This window comes from Ornithodoros turicata, chromosome 3 (genome assembly GCF_037126465.1).
Source record: "Ornithodoros turicata isolate Travis chromosome 3, ASM3712646v1, whole genome shotgun sequence".
Lineage (NCBI taxonomy): Eukaryota > Metazoa > Arthropoda > Arachnida > Ixodida > Argasidae > Ornithodoros > Ornithodoros turicata.
The window spans coordinates 9,240,893-9,264,189 of NC_088203.1; the positions used below are offsets into that span (position 1 = coordinate 9,240,893).

Consider the following 23,297-nt stretch of genomic DNA (forward strand, 5'->3'; position numbering starts at 1 on the left):
GGAAACCCCGAGACTAGGGAACACGAAGGGACAGAGACAACACGAAGCTTCCTGCTTGCACCAGAAATACCGCGATGACGCGTGTCTGCAGTCGTTTTGCTCGCACGATCATAAACTGCGTGCCGATAATCAAAAAGGTGTGGATTGCTAGATTTTGCCCCAATTTCTCGTCCTTCGCACCGCACGGTGGAGTCCTTCGCGAACAGAACTGTGACGCAACCGCACGTAACCTTGGTAAGAAACCCGCTATCCCTGGTTCTGATCGACACAGAAGTTGAATAGATCCTTATCAGCGTCGCGCTCGCATTTTATCTCCGCGTGTGCGCTAGTCGTGATGAGGAGTAATTACACTCTTGCAACAATATTTTCTTGGAAATTGACTGTCTGCTAGTGCATGAAAGGATCCTGTGCAATTCGCACTACTTTTCTCTGTGGAGATCCCACCGAGTGCGCGGACGAGGGATAGATACGAACGTTAGCAGCCTAACATGGTCGTCCTCAGCAAGCTAGTCGAAGCTAGCTTTCCATTTACATGCTATGAAATTGCTCACCCGTGGAATCCATCGTGCACAGCTAGCTGGGTAACCCTGTATGGCAGTACCTTCAAGAATTCGTTCAAAATATACGGTGTCCTTTACCTGGTAAGTGATTTCTGCAACCAGTTCTCGTTTTGCGAGCTGATGTAAATTTCGTCTGCTTGCTAACTTTCGATGACAGCATGCTTAGCTTATGTTGTTGAAACTGTGCGCATATGGAAGTGCTTAGTTGCTAGCAGTTCGTGTTCTTTATGTTTTCGTCCTTCTCATAAATGTATGCAACCTGTGTCACCCCCGAGAAGAGCGTGACAGGTACATCGGGAAGTTTTCCTTATGCACGCTTCAGGTGCTGTCAAAGCAGCGTGTTGCGTGTGGGTGCTTTGTGGATCCCGATGATGACGTTCGCTGTGTTATTGTATTTCGTGCATACGTGCATATCAATATATACATATTAGTGCGCAAAATGAAAGAGATGCTTTTAATAAGCAAGCTATACATAGAACTGTAAAACATGAACAACAAACTTGCGAGATGGCAGATAGTCGGATAACCGTCCTTGAAAATTACGGGAGGCAAACACGATAGCAGACGATATTAATAGCCTCCTCATTGTCGTAGGTTGCACAACTTGTCGGCAGGAAAATCTCCCCTAAAGCATTTTTGGACACATTTAGCAGCACAGTTCGATCAGCATCTTTCCTCAGCTACAATGTCTTCTACTTCATGTTCTTCATATGTGCGCTCAGGTAACCCCACAATCCACTAGGTGTACGTAACATGCACCAGAAATAACGTATGCTTTTCTAGGTGGACTTTTGGTCGGCTATACCTGCAGAATTCCACATTTGTCGCCGGCCTGCTTTCCGGCTTCTTCTCTATACTTGTTGAACGGCGGAGCAGACGGAGGGTGCTTTCGGTCTACATGCTTAACCAGGTATTCAACGACATTTTCCTCTTTTGTACGCACACTTTGACAGACATTCTAACCTCTCATCTTATTTTTTTCATTCAGTGCTCGGAAATCATCTTTAATATGCTCGAGAGCCGCAACAAGGTGCGGCGCATTCCAAATGGGGAGGTGTATATGTTTGCAGTCAGCCTCGCATTCTTTCTTTTCTTCATGAGGTAATGCATCTTGCACCTTTCTCGTCGAAATCGTGGTTTTTGGTGTGGTACAACAGCCCCGTTTTCCCCTTTCCGGAGCAGTATGAAAAGGGATCTCAGAGACCCCATCAGTTACGTCTTGAGGTACGTTCAAAATCTGTCACGGAGTAGTGAGGAAGGAACATACAGAGTGTTTTGCATAACATGTTAAAAATATTTGAAAATTTACTAGTCCGGAAGTCATGAGGTCCACGGTACCAATGTTCGGCTAACTTTTGCTGCGACTTACGACCACTTTGATCTATCTTCTGATGCAAGCAATTGAATTTTTTTTATTTGGCTTCGAAATGTGCAAAGAGAACGTGATGTTCTTCTGCCAGAAGCCAAACGCACACATCAGATTTGTGCCATTCTATTATGAAATACTTTTGTCATTACAATGGTAATAGTAGCTGGGAAAAAAAAAAGAATTCGAAAAACCGTTGTTTCGAAATTCGCAAATTGTCGTCTGCTGTCATCTCCGGCAAGTTGATGCAAGAAGCAGCGAGAGAGGGACGTGGACCTGTCCCCTCCGTTTACTTTTCGGTGCTTCCGTTTATAATTGCAGCAAGGGTACACAGCAGTTATCTGAAACAACAGTAAGAAGGAAACAGGAAGAGGCTGGTCGCAGCTTTGTTCTGCCCATCCTCGCATCAACTTGACAGAGAGCTGACGGCGGTCGACAATTTGCTCACCTCGAAATGATGTTTTTTTGTTGTTGTTTTCTTTTTGTTACCATTGTGGTAAAGATTTGTAATGGAATGGGGTAATGGTATGCTCTTTCTGTTACCAGCAAAAACAAAAAAAACAATGAGACAATTGACGTTCGGAGGCTGGAACAGACAAAACAGACTTTCATCAAAAAAACAATATTCACTTGGCAGATTTCAGAGTCAATTTTTTTTTTTATTCGACTGCCCACGACAGAAGATTAATCAAAGTGGTCATAAGTTGCCGAAGACAGATACTATGGAACCCATAACTTTCGGACAAGTACATTTTCTAATAGTTTTTTTTTTACACATTGGGTGAAACACGTTGTAAATGCGGGAATAACACACGCTGCATTTTCTACCCTGTGCAGACACCTCATGGGCAAGGAAGAATTCTCCCGCAGTAATACCACACAAAGCATAACAGACACGGGTCACTGCAGTTGTCCTCACTCCACATCTTGCTTGCACAACATTGCAAAGGTAATATCCATCTTTCTATACATAGTAGCTTCCTTTCTGAAGCAACCCGTCTTTCCATCAGGGCTTTGCCATCCCCTTCTTAGCTGGTTACGGCATCCGATCGTTGCTGTACCTCGTATCGAGGCGTGGACCCTTCTGGGAGTCCCTGCGTAAGGCCCTCACCAATTCCTCGCACCTCGGACAAGGGCTTTTCCTCGGTGGAACCGTCGCCATCTTTCGGGTGAGAACGTACGCGATGCTTTTCTCCGTGGTTCACAAACACTGAACCTCGGACGGGTCTTCGCAGGCGTGCAAATGTGCACTGAGGCGAATAAGCGGCCGTGAGCGGGACTGGCATTCTCTCGTCGGAGGACTCCTTGGTGGCCTGTGCATGGCTGCCTGTCCAAACAGCAGTCTTGCTCTCTACCTCACCTGGAAGCTAATAGAGGTGTACACCCATACCTTATACAATTTCTTTCACAAACTTGTCGAGCATGAGGGCAAAACATAATCAAGGTCTGATTGCGGGGTAGTTGTATCTATCTCGCAAGGTGATGTAAAGCGGTGATAGAACATGGACGAAAAAAAAAAAAAAAAGGTTACCCACCCTGAACTAACAGACAGTCACAGGGCCAGTACTCAAGGGCACCTTACGGTAGCAACACACCGCAGGATTATCCTGGGGGCTTTATCATATTACGAAGGCTACCTCATTGTAGGAGACTGGTGCGGATAACTGATCACCGCTGGAAGGAGATCCAGTGACGATGTGCCGATGCAATCGCTAGCCAAGATATTTAGAAATCAAAGAGGTGTCGTAGATCTACCCGTTAATCTCGCTACAGAACATAGCACTTATCAAAATCTCAAGAAAGTCTGGGGTACATCTGCGTTCCGTTGCAATTCTATATATAGCGGAATTATGTAAGGATTTCAATCGATCAGTGACATTTTCGTGGGTTAAAGTCGATCAGTCGCGACTGCAATGCTTGACGCCGCTGATAATGCCGGCAGTTACACGGCTGAGTGTGCCACGATGAAAGGAAATTCAATTACAGCAACGCCCAGAGAGAGATTGACAGAGTCGAGTCTAATTTTGTTTGTACACTGAAAAGTTATGAAAGGTCAGTAAAGCGCATGCAATGAGTCTGTGCAATCCTGGGAGAAGGCTGCAGTTTCTTGTTGCTTGTTTCACTTGGCCACAGAATCCCGCGGAAAGCTAGGGGCTTTAGTTATGGCACACCGTGATGTGAGGTAAGTTAGGGAACGCACTGCAGCACTGAAACCAAAGTCTACGATTCGATGCATGGAGTGCAAACTATCCATTTAAAGTGACAAGATGAAAGCAGCGTATTAATATTATATAACAATATTATATAATAATAATATATTAAATAACATAAAAATACCTTTACTGTCACATCTGCATGATGCCATACAACTTCAGTGGGTGTTTCTTTTGGTGTTGTACCCCTTTTCTGCTGTCATGGTTACGGTTACTCCTCTAACCAAATTTCATTCCTACTTTCTTTCATCTGCTCCCTCCATGACTCCTCTGGGTATTCTGCTCCAAGTGAGTGGTGCGGTCGTCCATGCCTGCGTGCCACACATGCTCTAATCCTCGTTTGCTTCCTCCTGCACCAGGTGCTCTACTGTCACGCCGCTAGCTTAGGTTACGCTCCGACGGTGCCCCTCGGCTCGGAGATGCTCTTTGGGTTCAGCTGCGGCGTCATGATGTTTTGCGTAAGTTTGAACTGCGCGTGGATTACACTTTGTGGAATGGCTGTGTTTACGTGAATGATACAGAAGCTGATCTGATCACAGAAGGATTATGCGAGCGAGCTGGTGTAAACTTGATGTGGGCACCATCATCCCGGGTTTGGGGCGAGGACAAGGGGATGAACAAACAAATGTACAACACAGGACAAGGTGTCTGTCCGTCCGTCCGTCCCACAAACTCAGATATATGTTGCCTACATTGAGTTTATCAAATCCACTTGTCGGATCAAATCCGGGCCAAATTTGCTAGTAAAGTGCATTGTATCCAGTCTGCTAGACAGAAATGAATTGAGGCGGTGTATGTGCATTCAGACAGAGCATGTGAACAGAAGGTGCACCTAGGATAAAGGAAAGGATTATGGGAAGGCGTTTGCTGCAGGTCAACCACAGTTGTCTGCTGCCCATAAGGCAGAGAAAATGGTGGCGAATTTGCAGTCACGTGCTGTCTTTTCTTGCAGAGAGATATGGGCATTTCTCTGAACTGCTAGTGAACTAAATATTAGTTAGCTCCTTGACCTTAGCAGGCAGAGAAATTGAAAAAAACACACACACAAAAAAAGAAGAGATGCTGGCTCTCAGTTGCAAGTGGACATGGCAGAAGCGGAGTACACCCTCGTGCTTTTGGGTTTTATCTTTTTGGAAAATGGAGACAAAAATCGTGCTTTACTTCAGGAGTTGTAAACTTGGATAAAAACCGGGCAATATCTTGAAAAGCAGATTTTCGGGTCAGAAGTAATAAAAAGCACATCTTGCAGTTAAGATGAACACGAGGTGCCGAGAGCCTGCACTGAATGTGCAGTGCTTAGGGTTCTCCAGTGCCATTGAGCTTGCACTTTGTAAAGTTCATTTTCAGGTATTTCGGGTTTTACTGATTTATGCGAGGCTCTAAGTGCACATCGGAAGAGCTTGATGTCCAACCACAACAAGATATATTCCGAATGTTATTTTCCCTTTGATTTCGAAAACTAGTGGGTCGGACCAGACTGTTTTCACTTCCAGGGTGAAGACAGTGGAAGTACACCTCTAGCTTTCAAATATGATATCATGCAGCACAACCTTTGCACTAGATTCAATGCTTACATGTAAAAGGTATTGACTTCATCTGAAGTACGACCTGGATACAAATGCTTCTGTCACATTCACGTAAATGCAGCTTGTCACGAGACACAAAATTTATTGTGCTTGTTCCCATTAGGCCGTTGTCGAACCTCACAACATGCGGTCATCGTACGCAAAGTTCATCAATGATGTCACAGGAGACAAGTGAGTTAGTGTGTTTCTAACATTGTTTTGTGTCTCTGATTACTTACGTTATCAACTATGTCGTGTTCTTCAATTTATGTTATGCTGCGGATATTGGGATGAAATCACACTCAGGTGGGAGAACGTCGCAAAACAATAATGGATCCTGATTTTAGATTATACCTTCTGAAAGGGGTTGTGAAATGATTGTCCCCCTTTTGTGATGCGGAGATTTGTCTCCCGAACAAAAGCCGAGCAAAAGCCGGCATTGCGAGAGAGGGACGTTTGCTCTCTCCTTCGGTCCTCGTAGGTATAATATACCTATTATTATGCGAGGGTGTGAGGCATACCAGTTTTCATTATTAAAAGCGATAAAACCCCCAGTGCTGGGCCCAAAAGAGGAACAGAGGACAAGACGAGGAACAACACAAACGACAACTGCACTGAAGTTCTGAACTGAAATTGCACTGTTCAGTGCAGTTGTTGTGTGTCGCTCCTCGTCTTGCCCTCTGTCCTTCTTTAAGGCCCAGCACTGGGGGTTTTATCGCTTCCAATAATGAATAACCAATCTGCCGAGATTTTAACCTGAAAACAGGTACAAACCTGTTTTCATCACCCTCTGTAGGAAAATTCAGTATTTGTATTGCGCTCTGCCTACCGAGCGTTGGAAAGTGAATATCATGTGCACAAGCCTCATTCGAGGAATTAAATTTAATAAAATGACTTATAGTACGTGACAGAAGCTGCATGAAACACATGGAACCAGAGAAAAACATGATAGACAATATTTATCTACAGATAAATGTCGGTTGTCAATCACGTTTTTCCTCTATGAACCCTCTATGAACTACAATACCAGTGCATAAAGGACTCGCAGTTAGAAATTGTTTCTCAACCCTTTAATACTTGGTGTGGCATCTGTACGATCACATGGTGGTCCTTCAAAACGCATAAAGTGCACACGTATCAAGCGTGCAGATAAAAGTACGAGCATAAAAGTACAAGGTATAATTCTGTGCCACATTGTACCTAATCTACCCGGCAGACTCCGTCAAGTGAATCGTCACCCGCTGGAAATCCTTGGCTACCACTGTTCCTCAATCTATCCGGACTACTTCCCGCAGCTAGACCACCATCACGTCTCGAAGACCTTCGTGGAGCGTGTTCTTATTTGGAGTTAATACTTGAGGTGAATGCTGTGTCCCTACCAGGGGCAGATCTACGGTGGACTAAAATGGATTACCAACCCGTCCGGATTTTAACTTTATTTCGGCACCCCAAGCTTGAGGAACTCTGGGATTCCCGGTAGAAATCGGGTTTTATTCGAATTTCAGAAAATGTGTTCATTGTGTGCAAATAGCGTGAAAAATCGGGTTTAACCTGAAAACAAAGAACCCTATTCTGCGCTCCAATTGATCGTGACCAGTGCATGTAGCATGCGTTCTAGACCGGGTGCCCCACCCCAGAACAGTCCTCAATCTGCCCCTGGTCCTAGTTAGCCCAACACGTTATGCAATTGAGATGTTTCACAGAGTAATAACATCATACATGTTTTTGGCAGGCACAGGTGTGGAGAACAAGTGTCTTGTTTTGCCAGCTGCTGTTCACGAATCTCAGTTCATCTGCAGACGCTGAAGCTTCACATTCCCAGCAGAAGGTAGCTAGGTGCAGATAAGATGATGCAAAGCAACAGGGTTCTAGCGCTGCTTTTTTTTTTCTTCTTCTTCCTCTACGATGGTTTGAGCTCTCTGTGACTTGATAAGTTTGTGAGTGCCACTGAAACAGCTTTGTGTACAAAGTCAAAGTATCGGAAAGCAAAACCTCTATATAAAATACGACCCACGCGTATACGTAGGTTTCGAATTGATACTGTTCCGAAATACAGGTTGTTCTAGCAGCACTTACAAAGAGAACGTACAACTCAAACTGTGAATAGATGAAATCTCCCTCTCTCTCGAGAGAGAGTGACCACATCGAGATTGGTGCACAATCTATATTATTGTGATGTGCAATACGTATAGGCCTTTTTATTACGGTTGCATTTTTGTGAAAAGGGGTAGAAAGTTTACAGTTCCTTTGGTCTTGAAGGAACAGTTACCCCAGTGTCCGTGCACATTCAGACGCCATTGTTTACTCGAAACAGAGCGTGTGTATGGACACGATACTTAGTAATTGTCTTCCAGCGCCGTGGTACATTAGAGTTGTGCATTAGGATTGCACCGAAGCATTTAAGAAAATATCTTGTGGCGATATTTTTTATAGTGCATAATATGCCCCTACTTGCTGCAAGTGCTTTGTGATATGCGAGACTTTTTCAGTTGCACCAGTACTTCTACAATATCATTCCCAGTCGGTATTGTGTGTACCATAAAATGCTCAAAATCAGCTCATCCAAGTACTCACGATGCATCTTTTAATAGTGTCACCATGCTGCCCGGTAAATTTGTGCATACAAAACGTGAGTGTCAACAATTTTATAAAACAACCTCAACAAGATATAAAAATATATGTCCACATTCCACGTGTCGAGTAAATAAATCTTTGGAGAAAGGAAACAGCTTTACAAAAAAAAGAAAAAGAAATCAGTGTTGTGCCACCTTGTACGTCACTCTGTGCCAAGCATTGTTGAGAACGCCTCGGAGGTTCCAGATGTTTTCAGTCGTGTCCGGCTGCGTGTTGTAGGAGGAGTCGACAGCTTTGCTCACAATCTCCAGCTTCTCCGCTCCTTCTGGGATGGGAACATCGATCTGAAAGTACAAACATGTGTTGTATTCTGCGACAATCCTAGGTATCTTAAAGGAGCATTAAAGCGGTATCTAACATGGCCAAAAACTGCTTTCATCTTGTAAAGCAGTAGAGCCCCTCATTCGTTCGTAGGAAAAACCGTCTGCTACGAACATCGCGAGCTGTTTCTTGTTGACTTCTATTCTTTATATGGTTTATATGACGTGTTCTAAAAAAAAAACAAAAAAAAAACATATATGCAGCCTGAGAAAATAAGATTACGATCACAAGAGTAATATATTTGTGGCTTCTGTACAATCTCAGAATTCAGAGTAGCAGAAAGCAAGCGATGGCGGCGGTACTGTGGTGCCACCTGTTAGCCACTGAACCAACTGCGCGATGAAAACGGTCGGACAGGCTGCACACTGTCGGGAAGCACGGGGTTTTTGCTGTACAAGCGCAGTTAATTTCGGGCTGCACCACTCGTTCTTCCTGTGGTGCCTGCGGTCCCAAAAAATCGTGGTTGTGTCGTGGACAGCCTTCAAACCCTCCGTTTCGGACATCACTAAGCAAGAGAACGCATGGCGTCTCCGAAGCGGTAGCAGACGCTCCGGCCTGCACGATGTTGCTCACCTCGATCATGTGATCCCAGGTCCAATGAGGAGCATCCTTTCCACTTGCGTCACATAGTGACGCGCGCGTGGTGGCGCCCATCACGTGCCTATCGTGAAGGCAAAGGAGGGTGTTTCGCGCACGGGTGGTTCGGGGACCTATTGCAGGCGTCCCAATTTCGCTACGGTTGCACTAATTGTGGGAAAACTGTTTTCGGCCTCCTAACATTCCATACTGACCAAAAACAGAAACAAAGTTGTGGGCCTCTAGACTGCTCCTTTAAGGGGAGGGGTTAAAGAAAGGCTGGGAGAGGGAGAGATGGAGAGAAATGGGGCAAGCAAAGAATTTGTAAGGAGGTGATGCCCTCCGCTACGTCGAAGTACGGGAACAGCCATGCACGACCTAATACTATACACAGTTTTCCCGTGGACGCCACCATATTGAAAGCGCAGAGCCGTCTAGCCGGGGGAACATGCTGAAAGCTGTTTACTGCCCATGCCAGAGAGAAGGAAAGCACACGTGTCGTATGCTTCCTCCCTGGCATCGCTTTCCTCTTTGCTGAAGTGTGCAGAGTGTGAAAGCACTGGGTGTGAGGCTGGCTGGAAAACGGTGTATACTAGAGACCTGGACAGATGACATTCGCCTATGGGAGAGCCAAGCCATGGCTTAGTTACGCTTGTGGCCGCCAGGAACGCCACTTAGCACCGTTGAAGAGAGGAAATGACATGTAGATTATCATCATCGTTGCCACCATCGTTTGTCTGCTACACAGCCTGCTGTGTGATGTGATACCCTCTTCGCCATCATCAACGTGTCTAAGGCCCACCATACATTGCTGTTGTTTTGGTGAATCATGAAATCACAAATAGTGCTAACTAGAGCCAAATCCCATAGCCAGGCGGGGACTGCAAGAACTAGTACTGCGATGCTGGGAGCCTTGCACATGTCCAGGTCTCCACTATAGTAGTAGGTCGTGCCACCATGACACGTACAGCCACCAGTGAACCCAATCCAATCCAATTTGTGTTTTTTTCCTCTCACTCCATCTGCGAAGTGTCTTCTATCCTCAGGTGTGCTCGGTTGCCTTCTATTTCATCAGGAAGGAAGAATGTATTGTATACCTTCTAGTGCAAAATGTGAGAACGGCGTACGGAGCTTGTAGGCATAGAAATCATAAGGAGAGGGGCTCCAAGGAAAGCTGGGAGAGAGAATAATGGGGAAAAGCAAAGGAGCTATACGGAGGTGATACCTCCCTCCGGCATCAAAGAGAGGGCAAGAGCAAGGAGGGTCAGGTCAATAGCGCGAAGCGACAGGTAGTGCTCGTTATGGCCGTCAGTGCAAAATAAATTAAAATAGTTTCAATTAGAAAAAATTACAATTAGAAATTAAAAGGAAATAAAATAAATTGCACCAGCAACAGGAAGGCTTTTACTAGACCAAAGCGTTGCCATGAACTCGAGCGAGCTGTCTAGGAATCTGTGAAGGCTGTCATGCACACTTTTAAAAAGTGTGGCTTCTCTAACGATGAACTTCTGCCAGATGGTTACAAAGAAAACAGCTGCGAAGAAAGAGGTCACGAATAAATGGTATTGGGCATTGTTTCAAACTGTTATGCTGCCTCCCTATCTCCAAGGGGTCGCCTTACATTTGAGGTCATCTTTGACATGAGAAAATACGGTATTACTAGAGTTATACAGCAGCCATAAGCTGTATTTTGTTCAAGTGTCTACTCACTTCCCACAGAGTCCAGGCCCACGCTCGCGTCAGCGACGTATCTTCGCTCTTCAACTTTGCCGCCTTCCACGTTCGACCCCCGTCTGCTGAAATGTCGACGCGCACTATCTTGCGCCCTCCTCCGCTCCATGCGTAGCCCTTGACTTGGATCGTCTGTCCCCGGACCGTCGATCCGTCTGAGGGATAGCACACTGCAGATGTCACGGGCAGCTCCTCGATCGCCGGGGCACTGTCAAAGTCCACCGTATCCCAATCCACAGATGGGCAGAAGCCTACAATCATCAGCAAGAAAAAATAAAACGGACCTTTGATAGCAATGCCACAAGGGCACAGGGGAGCTGGCACATGATGTCAAAGAAGATCAAAACCTGAGACAAGGAGCAATAGATCTTTGGGCTTGTTGGCATACCATACTACAGCATAGAAGTTCTAGACCAGAAGTAAACGGAGAGAGGGAGGGACAAAGGACGAGCACTACTTCCAACAAAAGTTTATCCAACACAAGAAACACTAGCATGTACAGGGTGTTAATATTTATCCGTCAGATTCTTTATAAAAAAGCCACGACAGCCGCATGGATGTCGTTTTGCGGTTGAGTTATACGGCCAGGGGGACATCCTCTCAAAGAGAGTATGTAACTGCAAGATGACTATTTCCTAAAATTCATTAAATAACACGTCATGGGTTGTGCAATCTGCCACCTGTCAGGCAACATTCCTCCTCAAAGGTTGGCTTCCATCTCCTCACCACAGCTAGTGGCAGTGTTCCAACGTGAGGAGGAGTGTGGAAACCAGCAATTTTAGGTTGGCAGGTAATTTGAATTTCTTTTCATCCTGCGTTTTACCTCAAACTCGGGGCGATATTAACGTCATCGGGTAATTCGGAGTTCAGCAATAAAGCCCCTGAGTCGGAAGCTGGTGAGACTGAATGCTTGCCTTTGTAGTCTCCCTTCTGCCAGTGGCTGTTACTCTCGACTTCACTGAGAGTGATGCGACCCAGCCACTTGACGTTCCGTGCTCCGACGATTCCCGGCACGATGGCTCGGACAGGATAGCCGTGATCGCGGGGCAGTTCTTCTCCGTTCATCTCGTACGCCAAGATGACGTCCCCTTTCGGATCGAGAGCCTCGAGAAAACATGCAGAAAAACTTGACCACACTTTGCGGGATAATGACCGGAACGGAGTCGCACAGGAATACGTCATGTACTAATAGAGCCTCGGGTTTGGGTTTAAGCCCGGTAAAACCCCACCTGCTTTTACCCCCCAACTGGTATTATTGTGACCAGAGCATCGACCAGAACCAGAACCCGAAACAAACCGAAAAATGTTTCGGTCCGACGCTCTGATTGTGACCAGTGGCTTACCCAGACCCCCCCCATACAAATGTTTGGCAACACTCTCAAATTTTTTTCCTGTGTACTACTGTTACAATATAACAGCACCTCAATTTTTTTGTGACCCCCCCCCCCAACAACTTGTGGTTCTGGATAACCTACTGATTATCACTTTAGATAAAACCTGGCAAATTAACTCGTAAATATAAGAATTCAGCCACCAATATGGCCACTGGACAACGTCAATGCACTGCACATTCAGTACAGCACAGGTGAAATGCAAGATGCCTGTTTTTTTCTACACAATATCGCCCTATTTTACAGCTTCTGAAATAAAACCAGGTTTTTGTCACCCAATTTTTAGAAAACATAAAATCCATAACACAGGGGGTATGTTTTTTAGCTACCCTCTTTTCTTGATCATAATAGGCGCTGTGTTTGCATACCGAATTTATAATCTGTTCTCAAAAGCTCTTATACCTTGTCGGCAAGTATGGAAGCTCCGTAGGAGACCCCCGTTGGATCGAGGTCCAGGCCGTCGAGGACGACATGCTGAATGCGAGGATCGTCCAGGTTGAAGTTGAAGTGTTTCAACACGTCGACTAGACGTGCTCCCGACCAGGTGGCATTTCCGATAGCGCAGGCGCCCCAATCCAGCCCTTTCACCTTCTTCACCTGATTGCGGGGAGTATTTCTCACAAACATTTTCCAGCTGCCAGGAGAATTTTACAGTGACTGTATTTTGTGCTTATTTTACAGTGACTGTATTTTGTGGTTGTGTGCTGTACTTTACAGTGATTTTTCTAGACATTTCATTCTTTCTTTTTTGCTGTCACTGTTGCAAATGTCATTGATGAACGTCTTTAGTGGACCCATCACTAGCCTCTGCTAAGGGACCACTCAGTTTTTGTGACTTTTTACCTTGAAGAAAAGACCTAATAGAATAAAAAATCAAATCAAATCAGAACACCGTACCTTGTTCAGTTCAGATCGACGGTTTCCGGCACACTGCACGACGGACGTCACGGTCACCTTGGGGAACTTGGTCTTGAGATCATCGAGGGTAAGGGTGTGCTCTTTGCCATCCAGTCCTGCAATCTCCAGTTCGTATTCGGCAGGGTTAATTTCTGGAACTGGGAGGTGGTTCCTGACATAGAAGAACTCCCTAGAAGAGCGTGCAGCGGCTTATCAAACACTATGTCGAGCGGTCAATACAATGCCGGGAGTTTATTTTTATCCTTTACAGAATTTTTATGAGAAAGCTACGATACCAGCATAGATTTCGTCTTTGCAGTTGAGTTATGCGGTCAGGTGGACATCCTCTGGCAGAGAGTATATCACTACCAGGATGACTAATTACCTAAAATCCATTAATTAACCCTTTAATTAGCGCGTGCCGCAAAATATCCATCGCTGAATTTCGGTATGCAAATGAGCCAAAACCGAAAGAGCGCATCGTCTACGACGGTGGAGGCTTACATGGGCCGGAAAGCGGTTTATCTCGGCATCAGATCGACTCCGATCATCTCCATCACTCCAAATCATGCGCGCCAAATTATGCGAAATGAGCACCATGCCTCCTTGAGTTCCCTGTCACCACGGTTACGGCTCATTTGCGTATCAAAATTTGGGGATGGATATTTTAATGCACGTGCGTGTGTCAAGATGTGTTAGATGTGGAATGGCTTTCAATAAGAACAGTCTCTCATTCTGCCATCTCACTTTTGCCGGAAAACCCCTAATTAAGAAGTTAATTAACGAATTTTAGGTAATTGGTCATCTCGTAGTTGCACACTTTTTTCTAGAGGATGTCCGCCTGGCTGTATAACTCAATTGCAAAAACAACATCTGTGCTGCTCTTGTAGCTTTTTTAAATAAAAATCCAATTAATTAATTTTTTTATTGCCAATCTCCAGGACCACTGTCCAGGATGGACCACTCACACGGGTGTGATGTAGCTGTCTGTGAGTATGCTGATTGGAGGTTCTGCATTGAACGGCCTCATGGAAGCTGGCTTGAGTGCCGGATGTCTCTTTGGATCTGTCGCGTACGGATCTGCTGTGCCTTTCATCGCTTCCCCAACGTCCGCCAACTTGAGGTTGCCAATGCGAAATGTTTCGAGAAGTGCCAGGATCTAAGATAGTTCGGAAACATCGTCCATCCATAGCTTTGCGTCAGTGGAAGTGGTTAGCATAGAGCCGCAGAACTTGTGAACTATCTAAAGCCACTGAACAACGGATGATATATCTAAATATATGCAGTTCACCTTAAAGAGGTTGCGACAGGTCATTCTAGGCTATCCCAAATAAAAGTTTAAAAGAAACGGTGCCTTGCATCGATGTGAACCTGCGTTGAAAGTTTCACAGCGAAGGTGGTAACAGAAACGGAGAAAACAGGTGCCACGGATACCGAAACTCATGCGGCTCTGACATCACAGACCCCACCGTAGCCAATCCCGAGCCAGTGAGGCAGCGCACATTGAAAGTCCAGTGTGAAGCCAGTGAAGTATATTAGGGAAAAAAGTAGCCAGAGCTCTTTGGCTGCACAAGAAGTCACATGCTTACACCTCCCAATAGGAACGGACGCAACTCTGAGGTCTGTGACGTCTGCACCTTGCTCGGAAGTGCATTCGAATGCTTGTATCTCGCTATGTACGACACGTAGAAGAGTAATTCTTTTTTCCTCCGTACTCTGGCATGCAATACAATGCATCCATTATGTAATGAGCCACATCTACGAAAGTGACTCAACCGCTTTTAAGGATAGTATCCACACAAGGTTACTTAGAACTGCACAGTCATTCTCACCTCCGGAGAGTTATGTACGCCGTAGAGGTTCCAGAAAGGCTCTACTGCACCTCCGGCTCCGAGCAGGATTTTATCGCCACCCGGGTGCTCGTCCACAAAGTCGGTGATGTCATACACGCCATGTCCGTAAGTAACCCAGATGCGCTTCTCCTTGTTGTCGTGAGTGACGACGTCTTGTGCAGAGTAAGTTGGAAGGCCTTCAGCGTCTTTGTCGGCGCTTGTCTTGGGCACTGCTGGGCAAGTTTGCATTTTCTTAAATATTTGCTGTAGAGGTGTCGACGTTAGTCGCAGCGATATCACGATACGCCCTGAATAGTGTTGCGCTATGCTGAGCTGGTAAAGTCACTGTAGCATCTCATCAGCATAGTCTGCACTGTTGATGCATGAATCTTGTTGTATGTCTACGATACAATACAAATCCAAAAGTTGTTCCTGTTTTTATGATATCCTTTTATGGATATCAATACATCACCGATGTTCTTCCTTTTATATTTTTTGCTTTACCTTTTCTGTTAATTATGCTGAGATATTCAGGTATGAAACTATTGCTAAATATCGAAGTCCCCTCACGGCGTCGTGCTGTGAAGTATTGTCCAACGAGTACTGTCGGTTAAAATGAAATAAATGAAGCATTCTCAGACGAGATGAAAATGGATGGCATGTGCCAGTATAACACAAAGAAAAAATATTTTGGGAGGGGTTTACACAGGAGGATTTTACTCTCTTCTTCCCTCTCCGAAATGCACAACAAAATATACGACTTCAAGGGGGGAGGGATTGAACCCCTGGCTACGCAGCCGGTATGTGTCCTACCTTCCTTGGCATGCAGACGGAACTTTTTGAACTCCCAGTACGCGGCACCGGCCAAACCTACAGACGCGAGTATTGCGACGTTTCTCCACCGGCTGTGTTCGCCTTCGTTTTCCGAACTCCATGTGCTCAGACTGGGTAGGCTTTGGCGTCGATAACATACCCTGCGAGCAAATTCTTTCGTTAGCTACCAGAGCACCGACAGAAGTGTGTACGTACGCACCACAGCGAGGACGTCCACTTGCTCTGCACGTTTTTGTAAAGTGGTAGAAATTTTCTCACGGAGTTCATCTTGTTCTCCGATGTGGTACCGTCAAGAACAGTGGACTGTCATTGGAAATTGCACAGTGAATGTCATCGATTAGAAGGCACCGTTGAAAGCACGTTGTAAGTAACGCTCAGCAGTCAGCACCACACACCACTAGGTTCGGTTTGGGCATGTTGCCAGATGGATTTGAGATATGAGACAATCGGACGATTCGTCAGCTTCATGGTTGACAGATGCACGGCGTAATTGGCGGGCTTTTTTAGTCCTCAACGCCTTCTTTGTGTGGCCAATAATGTTGCTTCTGCTTTGATTGAGCACCAGCTACGTGCAAAGAGAGGTATGCAAAAAGAAGCCGAGTTTGCTTGCAATATATTTGCGGCTCTGAAGCATGGCTCTTCAACCGAGGTATGCTCATTTCACTTTTTCGTCCACGTGTAGTGTCATTGTGGAGGAGAATTTCCATCATAAACAAAGCAACAAAAGACGTGTTTGTAGTATATCACAGCCTACATCAACACTTACACATTATAAGCTTGCAGGAGCATAGCCGGAAGTGGGGTGCAAACCCCTCAAACTCTCACCTTTTGCAGTGGGAAAGGGAAAACTGCAGGAGTGAAATTCTCCTCACCATGGAACCCCTCCAAAAAATATTTTCCTGGCTACACTTTTGCCTTACAGCCCGCCTTGTCCTTCGCCACAAGCCTGCAGCACGCTGCAGTGACAATACATGTATGAATACGATATACATACTGGTCAATTTTATCCCACAAGTACACACCATCGCATGCTTAAAAGTTCCTTTGTGTCATTTTTATTTTTCAACAAGTTCAGTTGCCATAACTTACAAGGGTCCTTTGTCTCACACTCGCTGCATCCAACGTAAAGTACAAACATGCACACAAACAGAAACTGATTAATTGCAGATACCTCACCAGACTGTCCACCGGGTAGAGCAACTGTTCCCTTCGGGTGCACTCACGGAACTCACTGGTGGTCCCGGGTCTGGAAAGAGCCAGATTCTCTACACGCTTGTCCTGCCACACCTGAACCGCCGGCAGCACGTCGTGTACTTTGATCTCGACTATCACTTCGACCTGTTCCGGCTGGCCCAGATCCTGGACCGCAACGGCTCGGACGTCCGCAGCGCGCTCAAATATTTCACTCTCTACAAATGTCCATCTTTGGAAGCTTTTCTCAGCACACTGGCAACAATGGAAGATCACCTTCTGGTAAACCGCACAACTCTACTGGTCGTCGATAGCATTTCTGCCTTTTACTGGCACGACCGCTTACAGCTGCGAGACGTTACGTCGCGGTATAACGACGTGACATCTCGCCTCAAGGACCTAACGTCACGTTTCGGTCTGACGTGCGTTGTCAGCCGGAGGTCCGGATTGGGACGCCAGTCCGGTGTCCAGATAGATGTGGACAGCGACGGTACTAGAAGCGTCGTGGCTTTGTCCGTGCGACACGTGTTCACCGTGACAAAGGAAGGAGTCAAGTTCGCGTAAATGTGAGTCTCGCACATAAAAAGTATTTACAGTACATGAAGCATCTCCATTACAAACACAACTTCTGTACATAAATTACATGTTCATGATCGTGGACTTTTTGCCTTGTTCTGTTTTGCCATCAGAAGCAGAATCCTTCTGGGAGTGCTTGGTGCTCCCCCACAAAGTAACCCAACGGTAAAATGTCTTTTCCAACTAACCAATCCTCGCTTAAAAGTGAAAAAAAGGTGTAAATGTATACGTAAATAAAAACTCCAGCTTAAGTAGTTCTACGGGTCTCAGTCAAACATAGTTCGAAGTAGGTACCTCCGCGGTCCGCAATGCTAAACGAAAGCCAAGAACCTGGCAGCGTCCATCAATATTCCGAGGCAAGCAGTCAAAGGCTACGTGTCTTCCACACGCTAAAAAAAACTAATATTCGTTTAATGTCCATTCACCACAGGGCCGGTGTTGCAAAGGTTCTGCCAGCTGCTCTTGCACACGTTCTCTTTTCCCATGGGCGTTTTCCTAGGCGAGGCGGTCAAACTTCTGCAGCGCCGCGGCGACGCCGGTACGTTCAGTTTGGCACAGGCTTCGTCCGACAGGGACACCTGCAGCACGGCACCGTCGCAGACCAGGTCCCTCACGTCCGAGATGACGCACCGCGGCTGGAGGCACGGAACCTTCTCGAGCGACAGCGGGGAGAGCCGGCCGTGCTCCCACATGGCGATCTCGGCAGCGCTCAGTCTACGCAGCTCAACGGCGGCGGGTTTGCACCGTGCCCGGAGCTTCCGGGCACGGCGGTTGAGCCCCGTGGCCAGGTACCGGCGCCGCTCCAGGCGCTGCTCCCTGCCAAAGCAGTACACGTGCCACGTTTTGCAGCATTTGGGCTCGCGGTACGCGACTGGGAAGCCGTTGAACGTCGGCGTCCGCAGCAGGAAGCGCAGGTTGCAGTACCTCTCGTAGGCCTCCACGGCGGAGGTGGCGTCGGCGTCCGGGAGGGAGCGCAGGTATCTTCTCACTCGTAGGGACGACAGCGGGATGCAGGCGGTGGCGTGGGCGACGTCCAGCGGTGGAGTCCAGCGGCCGTTCTTAGATTCGTTCGATGAGATTAAGTCGAAGAGCCCGAGGAACTCGGCTTGCGTCGGCGGCTCTTCGGGTCGCCATTGCTCCTCGGGCAAATCGGTGGCACATGGGAGACGTACTTCTGTGCTCTCTTTCTTTGAAGTCCTGCAAAGGGAAAGGTGGCAAATGATAAAAAATGTGCGTGTGTGAAGTTGATAGTGCTGAGAAAAAATTCCGTTAGCCATGAAAGTAGCTGAGCGAAGCACTTGAACAAAAAAAAAAAAGTTGCTTTAAAGTGCATTGAAAACTCAGAACCTCGATGTAATTGAAGGTGTACCTCAATTATAGAGATTTATCTTGAAGTAAGAGCTCCCGTACTTTTATTCTGGCATACGGTCGTGGGATGTCATAGGTAAAGGACCTCAGTGCTCCATAGGAGAGCACTGCACAGGTCGCATTTTTAGTGAAAAAATGGCTAGGAAGCAAGCGAGCTGGTGAAGATGATGCATAATGTAAAAAACCCCGAGACTAGGGAACACGAAGGGACAGACACAAACACGAGACTTTGAGACTTCGTGTTTGTGTCTGTCCCTTCGTGTTCCCTAGTCTCGGGGTTTTTTACATTATGCGCATTTTTAGGCCTAACCCGAGCTCGGCCTTCCTTCGATTTACCGGTCTGGGCCTGGTTCCAACGGCTACATACCTAGCCCGGCCCAAGCCTGAAGGATTCTAGTTTTCTCGGCCCAAGCCCTGCCCGACCCAGTGTATCAGGCTGGAAAATTTGACCGCGGTTAACTAACAGAGGGGTAAGACCGGCTCAATCCCGACCTAGGACCGGCAATGTACGGGCCCTGCCCATTAATGGCCAGACCTGAGCAAGGCCCAAGCCCGCAAAAAGAAGGCTATACCTGGCCCACGGTCTCGGCTGAGGCTTTCGGGTAAGCCCGAGCTTGTGCAGTGCTCTACATCGTAGTGATATGACATGATCACTAGATATGATCTCTGGAAATTCAAATCTCTTGACCATGCAGTCACCACCATTATGCTGTAATGTTACGTTTGTTTCGGGCCCTTATTTCGAGCTTATTACATCAACACGAGCGTGTCACGTACATTATTGAACGCCAACGAGTAAAAATATTCACGACAACTCTCCCCAAGCAGGCCATTTCTCTTCTCTGAGAAACCATCAGATTAAAAGTTACATGAGGTGCATTTTTAATGCTGTGCTGCCTAATCAAAGTGTCACCCATGCAAGCATATGCAACATCCTTGTCACTAAAACCATGACCCCACACACACACACACATAGTCTGTCAATCCCTAGAGCAAGCGATTATGCAAAGCGTGGCCCTCAACCTGGAAACAGTGCAATTGCAGGTGCTGTTGTGCACACACTCAACAAGAACTCACTGTGCCACTGTAGAAACAAGGCATTCATTCTTCAGCTCTAGGGGAAGAGAGGACAGGTATGAGTGGAGTTGCGACGTCAACTGTCTAACTGCTTGCCATACTTTTGAAGGAGTTGTCAGACAATCTGCGTTCGACACTTTTCCGTCGGCACTCATTGTCGTCTGTTTCTTCGGTCCGGGGCCTCTTCCGGGACACCTTCTCCTTCACGACGCACAGAAACTCGTTGGTGGCGTTTAGGAAGATCTTTGTCTGTCCGTCAGCATCTTCAACAATGCGGAACATCCCCTGCGGAAGATGGAATGGGCTTTCTCCATTAGTCGCGAGGAGACTCACACGCGTTCTTTGTGGTGTGACATAGTGTGTTAATGTGATGATCAAATGCCTTCTCGGTCAATTATAAACCGCTGATCGTAGATGTCATATTGCATCTGTGTTTTAACGTGAAAGTTGCGTCATTTTCGCGGGCAAGCTACTGTACATCCGAAGTTGGCACATTTCTACTTGATTCCCGCGTACAGACAGTTAAAACCGCTTCAGGTGCTTAATTTATTGGATAACTGTCAAATGCTGAAGAATCTCGGAAACACCTCCAATATGTGTATTTCGAGAAGCTTCACGCAAAAATGACTTTTGAAACTGCGCAGATCAAAGCGCCGTTGTTAGTCCAGCCGATTTTATTTGCGTCAACATCGCGCAACGATATAGCTCAATGAACAGCAGTCACCTGCTATTTTATTTTTCACCTCGCATTCGCTACCACTCGCACCTGTCAGAATATGCGTCGGCATTCACGTGTGACGTAGTACCAGTGCTGTTTTGCATGGTGACAGCATTCCGGTACGGATACTCTGCTCGTAGTGAGTGACGTTTCTGAAGGTGATCGCGGTAGTTAGCACGCGGGCTTTCTTCCTTGGGGTCTACAAAGGCGGTGAATGACTCACTACGCCAGTTCACTTACCTCTCAATTGCGGGCTGGCCACGGGAATATTCGTTGTCGCTGGCTTCTCTCAGATCATTGTCTCGGGACATCACACTTTCATCCTGTATCAGCCCTATTCAAGTTCACCATTGGAAATACGATCACCATCCACAACGAACACCACAGGAAGTGACGGAGATGGTGAAATTTTGGCGGCACACCACACACCGTCTCGAGTGGTTCATCGAGAAAATCGAGGCTTCGAATCGGTTAAAGAGATGCTGTATGTGGCCGGGACTTGCAGGACATGTCCTTTGAAAATTCGGATAAGTAACACAACGAGCTGAACGTGTACAGATTCAAAACTAATGAACTAGTTGCTATACAGCAGAGTGGACTCTTCTTCCCTTCACCGTAGTTCCTCACCTAACCGCAAGCTATCAAAATTGGCGCTGCGATCGACGTTGTGCTAAATTACTTAGGCATGGTGTGAAGGGATAGCATTTATCGCTTACAGTTATTCCCCTTCCTACTTTATACGCATGATTCTTTGCGTACTCACGTTCTGACACAAAGAAGAGGTATAAGTTTCCAGGCAGGAGGTGGGAAAAACGGGAGGAGATACATTACGTCCTTCACGCTTCAACACAGGGAAGACGTTGCCGCCATTTTCTATGCGCTAAAAAAAGAAGAAAGGCGTTACATTCCTTCCGGTCTTGTGTGCTAGGTCGAATTCAAGCGGATTTATCTCGAAATTCGATGTCTGGTGCAAGAACCTCCCCGCAGGACCATATAGTTGAGTTTAACACACCCCTCTACCACCTCCACGACACCCTCAAAACAACCCGTCTACATGTGTTTCGGTAAATGCTCAAGCTGTCTTGATATTCACCAGCTTCGCGTCCGTGTTTTCCCTTGGTTGTACCTGTTGTGAATCTGCATATGTGTGGCTTGACCTTCACTACCTCGTTGCAAGTACTGAAGTAGGTCGGTGACACGAATTAGCTTACGTTGACCTCATTTGCCAGATGAAGCCAGCGTCTGCACACTATTCTAACGAGCGCGTAAAAACAAGTTCGACAATGGAAGGATGATTTTGAAGAAAAGATAAAGGATCGGTGCCAGGGATTTGCGCAGGATTTTCATCTGGGGGACCTAAGGTTATATTTTGAAGCTCTGTAGGGGTGCTGGCTTTTTCTAGGATCTGGCATCTGCTGGCTCTGGTCTTGTCTGGTCTGGCATCATGGCTGGCTCTTGTCAGTTATGCCGTTGTGCTCCAAAGGGACAAGGGAACGGCGAGATGGGCGAGAGAGAGGGAGAGGTGTGCAGTCAGTCCCTCTCTGCTCTGCTGGGAAAATTCCTTTCTCGGTTGCTCCGCGAACACTACCGCGCCTTTATACTTCACGATGCGCCACAGGAACTTCGACCAGTTCGAGGTTCCAAATTTTCGTGCGGAACAGGGAGGGTAGTAGGTACACAAAGTAAGGCTAAGGCGAGGGAGGCTACATTCGCCTCCGAACACGCAAGCCTCCAGGCGCGCAAGAATCAATGAAATTCAACTGAGGGAGGTGTAGGTGCTGTGCTGCGTCAGCACCTTTTCCTGAGTCGTTTGCTTGCGGTCAGTGCTGCACGTACATGGGCATTGGCAGTGGGGGAGGGGGGGGGGGGTCGAAATCCCGCTACGTGTTAATAAAAAATATTTCCGCTGCGAATTCGGACAGCGACGTACTTTTTCTCCGCTGCCGCTACTTTTCATAAAATGTAAATGTGTAGCAACAAAAAAGAAAAAGAAATATATGAAAGAACTGATAGGGGGGGAGGGGTTCTGAGGTTGGAACAACATGGAAGGGACAAACACATATAAAGCTTCAATTTGCATAAGAAATTAAGGAAATCAAGAAATATATTACGAGACAACGGCAAAACGCGATATAACGTAATTGTGCTGAGGCTGGAACATGCACAGGGACAAACGCGACACAAGCCTCAAGTTGCCTGGGGACATAAACAGTAGGAACAGAACAACTCTTATTTTATTTTACTTTATTTTCTTCATCTTTTATTTTCTTCCCATTCGGCGAGAGATATCCTTTCAGCAACCTTCATCGGTTATTCATTGTAAGTTCGGAGAAATAAATTATTTATCGACGTGTCGCAGTCGGTGAGAAAGATAGAGATACCCTCGTGCAAACTTCTGCGTGAAGATTTGACGTCAGAAGAACAGGAACCTCAGCCATTCCAATTGG

At 46.5% G+C, this 23,297-nt stretch overlaps 4 protein-coding genes across 7 annotated transcripts; 2 read left to right on the forward strand and 2 right to left on the reverse strand.

Moving 5' to 3' along the window:
- Window positions 1–112: 112 nt before the first annotated feature.
- Window positions 113–8,392, forward strand: LOC135388001 (transmembrane protein 135-like). Of its 2 annotated transcripts, XM_064617265.1 has the most exons (12): window positions 120–641; window positions 1,155–1,282; window positions 1,344–1,470; window positions 1,549–1,661; window positions 1,743–1,784; window positions 2,764–2,875; window positions 2,937–3,095; window positions 3,162–3,302; window positions 4,499–4,597; window positions 5,829–5,896; window positions 6,921–7,064; window positions 7,437–8,392. In XM_064617265.1, exons 1-11 carry the CDS (start codon window positions 489–491, stop codon window positions 7,054–7,056), a joined length of 1,278 nt encoding a protein of 425 aa, XP_064473335.1. In that variant the 5' UTR covers window positions 120–488; the 3' UTR covers window positions 7,057–7,064; window positions 7,437–8,392. The 2 variants fall into 2 exon arrangements, 1 of the variants encoding a protein (XP_064473335.1); XR_010421275.1 differs by lacking the exons at window positions 5,829–5,896; window positions 6,921–7,064; window positions 7,437–8,392 and having other exon boundaries at window positions 113–641; window positions 3,162–4,427; window positions 4,499–4,584.
- Window positions 8,266–16,360, reverse strand: LOC135388000 (sulfite oxidase-like). The gene is made up of 9 exons (XM_064617264.1): window positions 16,120–16,360; window positions 15,900–16,060; window positions 15,087–15,316; window positions 14,223–14,413; window positions 13,255–13,444; window positions 12,760–12,954; window positions 11,881–12,070; window positions 10,946–11,217; window positions 8,266–8,622 (listed from the first exon to the last, which is right to left on the reverse strand). The coding sequence occupies exons 1-9, from the start codon at window positions 16,185–16,187 to the stop codon at window positions 8,458–8,460; spliced, it is 1,662 nt and encodes a 553-aa protein (XP_064473334.1). The 5' UTR covers window positions 16,188–16,360; the 3' UTR covers window positions 8,266–8,457.
- Window positions 16,335–17,771, forward strand: LOC135388003 (DNA repair protein XRCC2-like). The gene is made up of 2 exons (XM_064617269.1): window positions 16,335–16,569; window positions 17,088–17,771. Exons 1-2 carry the CDS (start codon window positions 16,504–16,506, stop codon window positions 17,673–17,675), a joined length of 654 nt encoding a protein of 217 aa, XP_064473339.1. The 5' UTR covers window positions 16,335–16,503; the 3' UTR covers window positions 17,676–17,771.
- LOC135388002 (uncharacterized) lies at window positions 16,953–21,889 on the reverse strand. 3 transcript variants are annotated; one of them, XM_064617267.1, is made up of 5 exons: window positions 21,614–21,889; window positions 21,091–21,184; window positions 20,234–20,417; window positions 20,133–20,169; window positions 16,953–18,884 (listed from the first exon to the last, which is right to left on the reverse strand). In XM_064617267.1, the coding sequence occupies exons 3-5, from the start codon at window positions 20,412–20,414 to the stop codon at window positions 18,098–18,100; spliced, it is 1,005 nt and encodes a 334-aa protein (XP_064473337.1). In that variant the 5' UTR covers window positions 20,415–20,417; window positions 21,091–21,184; window positions 21,614–21,889; the 3' UTR covers window positions 16,953–18,097. The 3 variants fall into 3 exon arrangements, with proteins under 3 accessions (XP_064473337.1, XP_064473336.1, XP_064473338.1); XM_064617266.1 differs by lacking the exon at window positions 21,614–21,889 and having other exon boundaries at window positions 21,091–21,582; XM_064617268.1 differs by lacking the exons at window positions 21,091–21,184; window positions 21,614–21,889 and adding an exon at window positions 20,899–20,998.
- Between the last annotated feature and the right edge of the window lie 1,408 nt (window positions 21,890–23,297).